At 39.8% G+C, this 13912-nt stretch overlaps 1 protein-coding gene across 3 annotated transcripts in view; it reads right to left on the bottom strand.

Moving 5' to 3' along the window:
• TTL (tubulin tyrosine ligase) overlaps positions 1-13912 on the bottom strand; it is a 42403-nt gene that overhangs the window by 19650 nt on the left and 8841 nt on the right. For 2 of the 3 annotated variants that reach the window (XM_078444722.2, XM_060654953.3), the window contains exons 3-4: positions 8622-8854; positions 582-717 (exon numbers count right to left, since the gene is read on the bottom strand). In XM_078444722.2, the coding sequence (XP_078300848.1) occupies positions 582-717; positions 8622-8854 (369 nt within the window). Of the gene's footprint in view, positions 1-581; positions 718-7242; positions 7377-8621; positions 8855-13912 lie in introns of those variants that run through there. The other variant, XM_078444723.2, reaches the window with a different exon arrangement.

The raw sequence follows: 13912 nt of genomic DNA, 5'->3' as shown, positions 1-13912 counted from the left end.
GTGTTGAAGAAGCAGCAAGTCATTACAAAGGCATCAAGAAGACAGAGTCCTCAATGAGGAAATGTCAGCAAGGTCACAGGAAGGCTGGGGACAGGGCTGTTTAGAAAGCACGATACAACCTCTTACTCTATGCCAGGCCCGTTGCTCAGAAAGTTAAAATCCAAAAACCTAAGGTGTGTTTATGAAATTCTTAAAAAATAGGACACAAATAATGAAGTAAGAACATTATTATTTTGTTGTGTCTTAATTATGAGTTGTATGTACATCTCACAGCTTCGTCCATAAGCAAGCCCCATACATTTAGACTCTCTTCTTTGGAGCCACAAGTCATTTTGATTAAAGAAAACATACAGAAAAGAGAAATCCATAATTTTAGCAACATTTTCTACAAAGAAAAGAGAAATACTAAAGGAAAAACAGAAAATTAGGTACAGAACCTGAGTTCCATTAAGCTGTGCTCAATTTTGGCTACTTATGAAACATGGTCAAATACTTCCTTACATTCCATGTTACCCTCCTCATCACCCACCCCTGCATTTTTTTCACCTCACTAACAAAAACTCCAGACACTGATGCATTACCGAATGTCAAATTTGCGGTGACCTGGCTCCAGAAGCAGAGGGTGCTCAAGGTATTTCTGGATCACATGCACCTGACCCTGGTTGTCAATGAAATCCAGAAGTTCTGAAGCCTCCGAGGAGATGAGGATGCCTTCACCTAACAGGGCAAAATTGTAACAGAAATCAATCAAGTTCATCCCAAGAGTTAAAGCTCTCTACAAAGCCAGCGGGGAGATACTGGGAGAAAACTGGAAGGAGGCTTCTACTGGCCTGCGCACTCTTCCTCCTCCATCCCTTCAGTCCCCCAAGTCTCTCACACTCTCCCCTCTGCCCATAAGGGCACCAGGGCTATCTACTTCCTTCTCCACATAGGACCATGAACACTAACTACTTTGACAGGCTCCAACCATGAAATTTCCATTTTTACAGACATTCAAAACATCCAAGCATCCTAAATAAATGCCACTCTACTGTTGGTCACTAGCTACCATGATCAAAACTTTAATAAACCCACCTCTCACTCAATAGCTTATAGAAATATCCAGAAGGTTAGAGCATAAACACACTTGTAGAAGTCAATTCCCTATAGCATTGTAATAGGAAAAATTATATACGTGTAAAGTGTCTATCAACATTAAATAAATGTCCTTTTCAACAGTTGTATTGAGATGCATATTACATACTATAAGATTTGCCCTTTTAATGTATACAATTCAATGGTTTTTCATATATCCAAGAGATTTGCAACCATCACTAACAATTTCAGAACATTTTCATCACCTCCCCCCAAAAACCCATGTCCATTAGCAGTCACTTCGCATTCCTTCCTTACCCTATTCTCTGACAACCACTAATATACTTGATGTCTCTATGGATTTGCTTAGTCTAGATGATTCATATAAGTGGAATCATAAGATATGTGGCCTTTGTGTCTGGCTTCTTCACTTAGCATAATGTCTTCAAGATTCATCCATATTGTAACATGTACCACTACTTCATTCTTCCTTTCCAGCACTTGGTAATATTCCATTGTATGGATATAGCATTTTTGTTCATCCATTCATCAACTGATGGACATTTGAGTTTTTTCCATTGTTGTCTGGTACTTATAAATAATGCTGTTATGAAGATCTTCATAGAAGTTTTTGTGTGGACATGGTTTCAATTCTTTCATGAATATACCTAGGAGTGAACAGTCAGGTCATATGGTAACTCTATGTTTAACTTTTTGAGAAACTGCCAAACTATTTTCCAAAACGTCCATGTCATTTTACATCCTCAATAGCAATATATGAGTATTTCAATTTTGTCACATCCTTGCTAACACTTTCTGTCTTCTTGCTTATAGCCATCCTAGTGCGTATGAAGTGGTATCTCATCGCAGTTTTGATTTGCATTTCCCTAATGACTAACAACATTGAACGTGTTTTCATGTGCTTATTGGCCATTTGTATATCTTCTTTGGAGAAATGTCTGTTTAGTTTCTTTGCTCTTTTGTTAATTAGGTTGTTTTTGTTTTTGTTTTTTTTTACTCTTATCTGAGTTCTTTACACATTCTGGATACAGGATATAGATCCACATTCTGGATCCATTATTGCATGGATCCCTCAGTGTTGTTACAACTACTTCCTTCCCCATAACACCCTCCTGACAACTACTAATCTGTTCTCCATTTCCATAATTTTGTCTTTTCAATAATTTCATATAAATACGATTAAACAGTATGTGATCTCTGGGGATTGGTTTCTTTCATTCAGCATCATTCCCTGGAGATGCATCTAAGTTGCTGCATGTATCAATAGTTCATTCCCTTTTATTACTGAGTAATATTGCAAGGTATCAATTCACCACAGTTGGCTTAATCCTTCAGCTTTTTTTTTTTTTTTAATCATTCAGCTTCTGAAGGAATCTGAGTTGTTTCCAATTTGGGGCTATTACAAATAAAGCTGGTATGAACAATCATGTATAGATTTTTGCATGGATGTGAGTTTTTCTTTTTCTTTCTCTTTCTTTTCTTTCTTTCTTTCTTTAAGTAGGCTCCACACCCAATGTGGGGTTCAAACTCACGACCCTGAGATCAAGAGTCACACACTCCACCAAGTGAGCCAGGCAGGCACCCCAACTTTTAATTTTTCTGGGGCAAATGCCCAAGTGTGTGCAATTGCTAGGTTATATGGTTGTTACAGGTTTAGTTTTACAAGAAATCGCCAAACTTTTTTCCATAGTGGCTGTACCATTTTACATTCCCACCAGCACTGTGTGATTGGTCTAGTTTCTCCTGACCCTTGCAGCATTTGCTGTCATTACCATTTATTTTAGTCATTTTAATAGGACTGTTGTGGTTTTAATTTGCATTTCCCTAATGGTTAATAATATTGAAAATCTTTTCATTTGTAATGTTTTATCTGCAGAGCCTTTCAATGGTATGCATTCTCATGTCTTTTGCCTATTTTATTTATTTTAATTTTATTTTTTTAATTTATACCCAAATTAGTTAGCATATAGTGCAACAATGATTTCAGGAGTAGATTCCTTAGTGCCCTTCCCCATTTAGCCCATCCCCCCTCCCACAACCCCTCCAGCAACCCTCAGTTTGTTCTCCATATTTATGAGTCTCTTCTGTTTTGTCCGCCTCCCTGTTTTTATATTATTTTTGTTTCCCTTCCCTATGTTCATCTGTTTTGTCTCTTAAAGTCCTCATATGAGTGAAGGCATATCATTTTTGTCTTTCTCTGACTAATTTCATTTAGCATAATACCCTCCAGTTCCATCCACATAGTCACAAATGGCAAGATTTCATTCTTTTTGATTGCTGAGTAATACTCCATTGTGTGTGTGTATATATATATATACACACACACACACACCACATCATCTTTATCCATTCATCCATTGATAGACATTTGGGCTCTTTCCATACTTTGGCTATTGTTGATAGTGCTGCTATAAACGTGGGGGTGCATGTGTCCCTTCAAAACAGCACACCTGTATCCCATGGATAAATGGCTAGTAGTGCAATTGCTGGGTGGTAGGGTAGTCCTATTTTAGTTTTTTGAGGAACCTCCATACTGTTTTCCAGAGTGGCTGCACCAGCTTGCATTCCCACCAACAATGCAAAAGAAATCCTCTTTCTCTGTATCCTCACCAACATCTGTTGTTGCCTGAGTTGTTAATGTTAGCCATTCTGACAGGTGTAAGGTGGTATCTCATTGTGGTTTTGATTTGTATTTCCCTGATGATGAGTGATGTTGAGCATTTTTTCATGTGTCAGTTGGCCATCTGGATGTCTTCCTGGGAGAAGTGTCTATTCATGTCTTTTGCCCATTTCTTCACTGGATTATTTGTTTTTTGGGTGTTGAGTTTGATAACTTTTTTATAGATTTTGGATACTAACCCTTTATCTGATACGTCATTTGCAAATATCCTCTCCCATTCTGTCAGTTTCTTTCGCCTATTTTCTAATTGGATTCTTTTTATTTTTTTAACTGCTGAGTTTTAAAAGTCATTTATATACTCTAGATATATCCTTTGTCAGATATGTGGTTTGAAGATACCTTCTCCAAGCCTATAGCTTGTATTTCATCCTCTTTAATAGGGCCTTCACAGAGCTAAACAACCTCAGTTTGTTGAGATTTAACTTATCAACTTTTACTTTTTTGGTCATATATGTGATATCAAGATTAAGAACTCTTTGCCCAGCCCTATCTCCTATTTATTTTCCTGAAAAAAAAATTTATAGTTCTATACTTTACATTTAAGTCCACAAATCCATTTTGCATTAGTTTTTGTGTAAGGTGTGAGGTTAAGGTGGAAGTTCATTGTTTTTTGTCTAGGGATATCCATCTGCTCCGGCACCATTTGTTGAAAAGTCTATCCTTCCTCTATGGAACTGCTTTTGCACCTTTGTTAAAAATGAGGTGGGCTTGGGGCGTGGTTAAGCGTCCAACTTCAGCTCAGGTCATGATTTCATGGTTCGAGGGTTTGAGCCCCACATCAGGCTCTTTGATGACAGCTCAGAGCCTGGAGCCTGCTTCAGATTCTGTGTCTCTTCCCCTGCTCTCTGCCCCTCCTCCACTCACGCTCTGTCTCTCTGTCTCAAAAATAAATAAAACATTCCAAAAATATTTTAAGTAAAAAATGAGGAGGGCATATATGTGGGGTTTCTTTCTGAGTTCGCTCTTCCACAGATTCATGTTTCTGTCCCCTCACCAATACCACAGTGTAGTGATTTCTGTAGCCATATAGTATGCTTTAATACCAGATACAATGACTCTTCCAATTCGATTCTTCTTTTTCAAAATCGTTTAAGCTACTCTAAGGCTTGTACTTTTCCAAGTGAATTTTAGAAGAAGCTTTATGTATACACAAAAACCTGGCTGAGGTCTTGATAGCAATCATAGAAATCATATTAAATCTACACATCAATTTAGGGTGAACTGACATCTTTACTATGTTGAACTTTGCAATCCATGAACATGGTATATCTGTCCATTTATTTAGGTCCTTTTTGACCTCTTTCACAGTTGTTTTGTAATTTCTTTGTTTCATCTCCCTCAGGAACCATACTCAGATATCCTGGTTCCTCTTTATTTCCACTTGCCAGTTTTTTAGTATAGAACTTAGTCTCTTCTCTTCACTTCTTCTAAAATAGTTATCCTAAAACACCCCTTCCTACTAATGCCCTGAAACTGTATCACCTTTGATGCCTTGCTCTCCATAATCTGCTCACATTCCCTTCTATCTGTTCCAACTTTGTTTTCCTTATGCTATTCCTTATGTAAATTTTTTTTTATTGAAAAAGGAATATACCTAATGCTGATAGGTGGGGAAAATAAAGGAAGAAGGTAGAAAGATACATTTTGATAACTTTAAAAACTATTATCATTGCAAAAAACATGGCATTAAAGTGAAATAGAAAAGTTACCCATAGTCTTACTTCCTAATTATTTTTATCTTTTAATATTACCTTCCTTTCCATAAGAGTAAAGACTGGCTCAATCACAGTGAACTCGCCTTAAACTGTCAATTTTTTTCACTTAATATTGTCAATACTTTCACTGTTTCTACATTAACATCACAATTACGTCAGTAGCTGAAAAAATATCCCATTGTGTGGATATAAAAAATTACACATTTATTTGCTGATTGTTGGACAGTGGGATTGTTTCTAAGTAACACTTTGCTATTACAGGTCACATAATAAATCACTCTTGTTTCTTTTAAAGTATTTTCCTGAAGTTAAGTTTTCGGGAATGAGATTAGTGGGCCAAAGCCTATGCATTCTTTATGGCTCTTCCTCTGTATTATCTTATTACTTTTTCAGAAGTCTGTGTATCACCACTAAGAGGAAGCAGTTCATAACAAACTTTCAGCAACAGTATGACTGAAGGTTTTTATTTTATAGGTATAAAATGTTACATAAAATCTACATTTATTTTGTAAGTGTTGGATACCAGCGTAGCATGTTTCCATGTTTCATTAACTGTATTTCTTTTTTTTTATTTTTTATTTAAAAAAAAATTTTTTTTTAACATTTATTTATTTTTGAGAGAGAGAGAGAGACAGAACATGAATGGGGGAGGGTCAGAGAGAGAGGGAGACACAGAATCTGAAACAGGCTCCAGGCTCTGAGCAGTCAGCCCAGAGCCCGACGCGGGGCTCGAACTCACGGACCGCGAGATCGTGACCTGAGTTGAAGTCGGATGCTTAACCGACTGAGCCACCCAGGCGCCCCTGGAATTCTTTAAGAAGTTTCAAGGTGATAGTCTTTTTTCTTCTTTGTTCTCATCTCAACTATTTATCTGGAAATAGATGCATCTCTAGCCTTCTACTCCATTGGGTCCATGAGGGCAAGAGATCAGGTCTATTTTATCATCACTGTATCTCCAAACACTCATGACTTCATTCGTTTGTTCATTCATCACTCAATACAGATATTGAACTTTTGCTGGGTTCCAGGTGCTACCCCGGCACCAGGAAGACAGCACTGAACACAGATGTGACAGGGACTGCCTGTGCTTTAATAGGATCTGGGTCTGCTGTACTGTGTGTAGACTCTGGAGAGTGGCCAAGGGCAGGAGGACAGGGAGCAATGCTCCAGGTGAGTGGTGAAGGTGGCTACAATGCAAAATATGTGGTGGGGTGGTGAACAGGAGGTCTTCATACTGGATATAGTGTGAAGGTTGAGTCAACTATTCCCAGCATCTGATACATACTCAATATTTGTTTAACAAGAATATAAGACATTCATTCATCCTAATGGTTTAATTTTGTAGTTACCAAACAAAACAAATGCATACCACTTATCTCAACTTCTCAAACAAAATTTCTTCTTTGTTTGGCATTCTATTCTCTTTTTACCACTCCCTGATGCTGACCACGACTCCATGTCTTGTCTTGGTGAGGGTCCAGGTACCACCCAGGTAGGATCAATGCCATGACCTGACATGTCCTTCGCCAAAGGCCCTGCCTTACTCCTGGTTCTCACTCCAGCTAAGGCTCCATGATACAGGATATCCTTACAATGGCCATTATGACTCAAGCCCAAATCCACAGAAGGAGTATGGAGTACTGCAAATGTCTATTTCCTCTTCCAATTTCCCCATTTATCATTAGAACCAAGCTACTAGGATTGGTATTTGAGAAGAGGTCACAAGAGGGGAGAGAGAAGTAGGTGAGGTACCTGGCTCGTGGCAAGAGTCCAACTCTCCCACTTTCAGGAGATTCCAGGTGATGCCCTCCTGTCTCATGGTTGGTGGAAAAGAAGGTGAGGTCCACTGGACCGGGAATAGAAATGAATACCAATGGCCAGATGGTCTTCCAAGGCAATAAAAGAAGAATTAAGTTCAAAATGGAATGGTTTTAAAAGGAGCATAGGATGGTAGCTACAGAGATAGACTGTGCTTATGTGTTCATTACATTGGGAACAGCCTGTATTTTGAGCCTGAGTCAATATTCTAAATCTCATTCCTTCTATGCATTCATTCAACACATATTTACTGAGTGCCTCTGGGGAGGCTACAGAGATGAACAAGACAGAATGTCTGTGTTTACATGGAGCTTATGGTAGGATAGAGGAGACGAGCAGATAAACAGATATGTAATATAGTGCTGGGGAGAGGTTAGTACAAGGATAAAAAAATAAAGCAAGGCAAAGGACAGAGAGCAATGGACATAAAAGCTATTTTAGAAAAAAAAAAAGGCTTCTCTGACAAGGTAACATTTGAGCTGAAAGAAATAGAAAATAATCGATAAGCACGTTCAAGATACACAGACAAATTTAGAGTATTTGTAGGACTCTAGGCAGGCATGGTTATAGAACAGCGAACAAGGCAAAGAACAGAGATGGGACCAGAGATACAAGCAAATGTCAAATGGTGTCGGCTACCATCAGCAATCTGGAGCTTATCTGAACTGCATTGGGAAGCCAGCTGGTCAGTCTTGAGCAGGGAGTAAAATGATTAGATTTGTGTTTTTAGATACCACTCTCTCTTAGAGGAGAACTGGCTGGGAGCAGGCACAGCAGTTACACAGACCAGAGACAATAACAGTTTTAACTTCAAGTAAGAGCAGTAGAAATGGCAAGAAAAAGTCTAATTCAGAATGTGCTTTGAAGGTAGAGCTAACAAGACTGGCTGATGCATTAGGTATGGATTATAAAGAAAAGAGCAATAAAGGAGGAATCCTAGGTTTGGGGCTTCGGAGACTAGGTGAGGAGTGGGATCACATACTATGTGGGAAGACTGAAAAGGGGGGTAGGCTGGGGTGGGTTAAGTTGGGCAGGAAATGGAAGAGTTCTGTATCAGACATGTTACATTTGAAATGCCCTCCACACTGGATCTGGAGCGTAAAGGGAAATATTTTGGCTGGAGGTATACATTTAGAAGTTATCAGTACCTAGATAAATATTTAAAACTATGTAACTAGACATGGTCTCCACCCTTGAGCATTCAAATTAGAACAGTCATTCACCTAAAGATATCATTGAATTCTACTGCACAATAGAACAAAGCACATAGGAACCTACAGGAAAGAAAGAAGGGAACAGCAATGCCAACTCACCTTTGGCACCAGCTGATGACTTTGCAATCCAAACATTGCCTTCTCCCTCTTCCTTCTTTCTGTTGTAAGAAGCCAGGAAGAATTCCCTTTCATCTGTCCTTGAGCTATGGATCGGTGGGTGGATTCCATTCTGTGCTGGGGCAACTGGGGTCTTGAGATTAGTTGGGTAAATCACATAGGACTCTGGAAACCATGTGCAGGACTCAGCCAGGTCTGGGCTCGTCTTGATTAGCCTGACAGATGACAGAGGGTCAGTCTCCCTTCTTAGTACACCCTGCCACTCCATTCAGAAAAGCCAGTGCTTTCCCCCAGAGCTTGTCAGGAGGCAGGGCAACACCAGAGCCAGGAGCTGGTCTCTTTATCCCACTCTGCTCTTGGCCTCCCTGAGCAGACCCGTGAGACACTATTGGGCAGCACACAGCTACTACCTGCAGCCCTTAAGGTGTGTTCCAAATAGTTACACAGGAGCTTAATGTCTAGAACTTTAGCTCCTTTTATTTGTTTACTCTAAAAGCACTATTTAACTAGGTTATCTTTCACTTTTTTAAAGTTTATTTATTTATTTTGAGAGAGACAAGAAACAGTGTGAGTAGGGGACGGGCAGGGAGGGAGAGAGAATCCCAAGCAGGCTCCACGCTGCCAGCACAAAGACTGACACAGGGCTCAAAGTCATGAAACCTCAAGATCATGACCTGAGTGGAAACCAAGAATCAGACGCTTAACTGAATGAGCCAAGAAGGCGGCCTCAGAACTTCAGCTGTTTTTAAAATGCATCTCTAGGGGTGCCTGGGTGGCTTAGCTGGTGAAGCGTCTGACTTCAGCTCAGGTCATGATCTTACGGTCCGTGGGTTCGAGCCCCACGTCAGGCTCTGTGCTGACAGCTCAGAGCCTGGAGCTTGCTTCATTCTGTCTCCGTCTCTCTGCTCCTCCCCTGCTCGCACTCTGTCTCTCTCTCTCTCTCAAAAATAAATAAACATACATACATACATACATAAATACATAAATTAAAAAAATGCATCCCTAAGGAAACTGGAAGTAAGTCTGAAACCATACTTTTTCAACATTTACGTTGTGGTTAGGCTAAACTTATGCTAAAAAAACAAAGTAGAGAATTTAGGAAACTATATTCTAGTATTTACTAGAAAAAATACTATCTTGGCCCAACTCTCTGAAGAACAAAGGCCACTGCTTAGGAATCTGAGTTATCCGGGGCACCTGGGTGGCTCAGTCAGTTAAGCATCCAACTTCAGCTCAGGTCATGATCTCACAGTTGTGTGGGTTCAAGCCCCGTGTCAGGCTCTGTGCTGACAGCTCAGGGCCTGGAGCCTGCTTTGGATTCTGTGTCTCCCCTCTCTGCCCTTCCCCTGCTCACGCTCTCTCTATGTCTCTCAAAAATAAATAAAAATGTTAAAAAATATATTTAAAAAAGGAATCCAATTATCTATTTAGTTCATTGCTTGTTTTTAGCTCAACCTGGCTTCAATGACTATTAGAATAAAGGAGGAATCTATCTTTTTTTTAATGTTTACTTATTTATTTTGAGAGAGAGAGAGAGAATAGGGGATGGGTGGGGGAGAGAGGGAGAGAGAGAGAATGAATATCCCTGACCTGGGGCTTGAACTCATGAATTGTGAGATCATGACCTGAGCCAAAATCCAAGAGTCAGACGCTTAACTGACTGAGACACCCAGACACCCCAGAATAAAGGAGGCACAGAATAATGGGGCACAGGACTCCAGTGATCATAACTAAAAACACCTCCTGACCCCAAAACAACATAACATGACAGAAGATAAAGTCAGGCCATGAGCAAGGCACTTAATAAACACAAGGGCTTACTAAGGGCCTCCCATTGCATTTACTCTCCAATCAGACCCCCAAAGGGGAAAGCACTAGCATCCCATTTCACAGATGAGGCACTGGGTCCAACCGAGAAGTAAATTTCCAAAGATCATAAAGGTAGTAAGAAATAGGTACTATGCAAGCTCCAAACTCCCAGTCCTCACTCGAAACTTACTCTTACTTCCCAGGAATCAGAGGCAGGAAGGAACGCACACAAAGATCTGCAGGCCTTCCCTAAGGTGCACTCCCTTCACTATCTAGAACAGAACGATTAATGTTAAGCCTGTGTTAAGATCCACCAGCAAGGGGCACCTGGGTGGCTCAGTTGGTTAAGCATCCAACTGGATTTCAGCTCAGGTCATGACCTCAGGGTTCGTGAGATCATGCCCCATGTCAGACTCTGTGCTGAGAGCACAGAGCATGCTTGGGATTCCCTCTCTCCTTCTCTCTCTCTGCCTCTCCCCTGCTCATACTGGCAGGCTCTCTCTCTCTCACTCTCTTTTAAAGAAATTAACATTAAAAAAAAAAAAAAAAAAGATCCACCTGCAAAATCAATCTATGAGCAAATGGCAGAAATAATGAAATTTTCAACAGAGATTTAAAGTAAAATTATTTTTTCAGAATTTTTAAATGTTTTTATTTATTTTTGAAAGAGCATGAACGGGGGAGGGAGAGAGAGAGAGAGGGAGACACAGAATCTGAAACAGGTTCCAGGCTCTGAGCTGTCAGCACAGAGCCCAACGTGGGGTTCAAACTTGTGAACTGTGAGATTATGACCTGAGCTGAAGTGGGACGCTTACCTGACTCAGCCATCCAGGTGCCCCTAAAGTAAAATTATTTTTAAGCCAAAGGCAACAGAATTTGAAAGTTACTTGAATTCAAAGGAACAAAAATCAATAAATTTCTAACTCACTGAATATTCAACTCTATCTACCCTGGCCAAACAGCGGCCACTAGCCACACGTGGCCTCTGAGTACTTGAAATCTGGCCAATGTGACACGGGAACTGAATTTTAAACTTTGTTTAGTTTTAATGTAAAAACTGAAGCGTTGTATTCTCCCATTATTCACAACTTCACTCTGTTGGTAGGATGACATTAACCATTGCACGACCTCAGATATTTCTCCGGTCCTGCAGCAGGCACGTCAGGCCATGTGTTGCTCCTAGTAGCTGACATAAACATGTCACTGTTCTACTCTGCGACAATAGGTTGATTCAGTTCAAGTGACTTTATCCCCCATCCATTGATGAAGCATCATAACGTGCTTATTATGCGGACAGCACGAGTTACAATGATAACTATGTAAATCGTAACTGGCAGCTACTGTGAAATGTAACTATGTATCTAGCTAAAAAACAAGGAGAGAAAAAATTTTAAATTTAAAACAGAGGCATACTACCAATGCCAAATATTTTTTTGTAAAGTTAATGTGATAGTTTTATTCCCTTTGAGTTTGTGTATCATTCACACCTTCATTGCTACAATTCCATCTGCTCTTAACCTGACGATTGACTTCATAAGCACAGCCTCCAGCATATTCCTGGTGTACCCCAGACAGTTATTTACCATGGCTTTGACAGAGGAAGAAATTTCTTCTCTCAGTTTTTGATTCTCATTTAAAAAATTTTTTTAATGTTTATTGAATTTTGGGAGACAGAGAGAGACAGAGCATTAGTGGGGGAGGGACAGAGAGAGAAGGAAACAATCTGAACCAGGCTCCAGGCTGCAAGCTGTCAGCACAGAGCCCTGTGCAGGGCTCGAACCCAGGAACCTGAGCCGAAGTTGGATGCTTAACCAACTGGGCCACCCAGGTGCCCCTTGATTCTTATCTTTTTAATCAAAGACTGATGCAGAATTGAGTGGGGATGCCAAAGCTAGAACTATGACCAGGACAGTAATGGGGGAAAAAAAAAAAGAAAAAAAGAACTGGCAGAAGCTATGACAGAAATTTCACAATAAATGGCAACTGCAACTTGCTATAACAGAGTTACAAAGGAGACATTTTCAGAAAATACATAATGTAATGAATTTCATAAGCAGTTTCCACTCAACCATAAGAAAATGGGTGGGGGGAGCAAACCAAAAAACAGACTTTTGGGGCACCTGGGTGGCTTAGTTGGTTAAGCGGCCGATTTCGGCTCAGGTCATGATCTCGCTGTCCGTGGGTTCGAGCCCCGCGTCGGGCTCTGTGCTGACAGCTCAGAGCCTGGAGCCTGTTTCGGATTCTGTGTCTCCCTCTCTCTGACCCTCCCCCATTCATGCTCTGTCTCTCTCTGTCTCAAAAATAAATAAATGTTAAAAAAATTAAAAACAACAACAACAAAAAACAGACTTTTAACTACAGAGAACAAACTGGTGGTTACCAGAGGGGAGGTGGGTGGGGGATGGGGATTAAGGAATGCACTTGTCACGATGGCACCAGGTGTTGTAATAAAGCTTTGAATCACTAAATTCTACACCTGAAGCTAATATTACATTGTATGTTAGCTAACTGAAATTTAAATAAAAACTTAAAAAAAAAAATCATTGAAATTTGTGGCTGAAATCAGAATTAAATACCTAACAAAAAATGTTTAAACATATTTTTAACAGGCTCTGAACTTGTAACTTTGGTCAGTTATAAAATGGCATGGATTCTTGCATAAAAAAGAAAACCATTTCTATTTATTTGTTTGTTTGTGTATTTATTTATTTATACATTTGTATTTTAGAGAGAGAGAGTGAGCAGGGGAGAGGGACAGAAGGAGAAAGAGAGTTGGAGGCTCAAGTGACCGAGCCACCCAGGTGCCCTCAAAAAACCATTTTAGATAGAAATACAGCTGGAGGAAATATTTTGAGGAAAACAGTAAAAATAAGACATTTTACAAAGAGTGAACAACCTTTAGCTAAGTCACAAACACTGCCCATGGAATACAAAACTTTTCTAATAGTATCAAAGACTGATTCAAAAATGGAAAAATCTTAAATATCTTCCTTCAGTTTTAGTTGAATTGTGACATGAGATGCTGCCCAATGAATATTTTGGGAATGTTCTGCTTCCAATATTTTTTATAAGTTTATTTAGTTATTTATCTTGAGAGAGAGAGCAAAAGAGCACACACACACACGCACAAGTGAGGGATGGGCAGAGAGAGAGGGGGAGAGAAACCTAAGCAGGCTCTGCGCTGGCAGTTCAGAGCCCAACACGGGGCTCAAACTCACAAATTGTGAGATCATAACCTGAGCTGAAATCAAGAGTCAGACGCCTAACTGACTGAGCCATCTAGGCGCCCCTCAAAGAATTTTCAAATACATGAAAAAATATCAAATTTCAGCCTTAAAACTACCAACCTTGTGGTGTAGATATTTTTAAATCTTTTACATCTGTCAAAGAAGAATCTCACCTACATGTGAAAATTTCTATTGTGACAGTGCTTCAGCTAGGTTGGGTTGAAATCTGATTTACTG

This window comes from Panthera onca, chromosome A3 (assembly GCF_046562875.1).
Source record: "Panthera onca isolate mPanOnc1 chromosome A3, mPanOnc1 haplotype 2, whole genome shotgun sequence".
Lineage (NCBI taxonomy): Eukaryota > Metazoa > Chordata > Mammalia > Carnivora > Felidae > Panthera > Panthera onca.
Note: the sequence above shows the minus strand (reverse complement) of the source record. Positions and strands in the feature narration are given on the sequence as shown.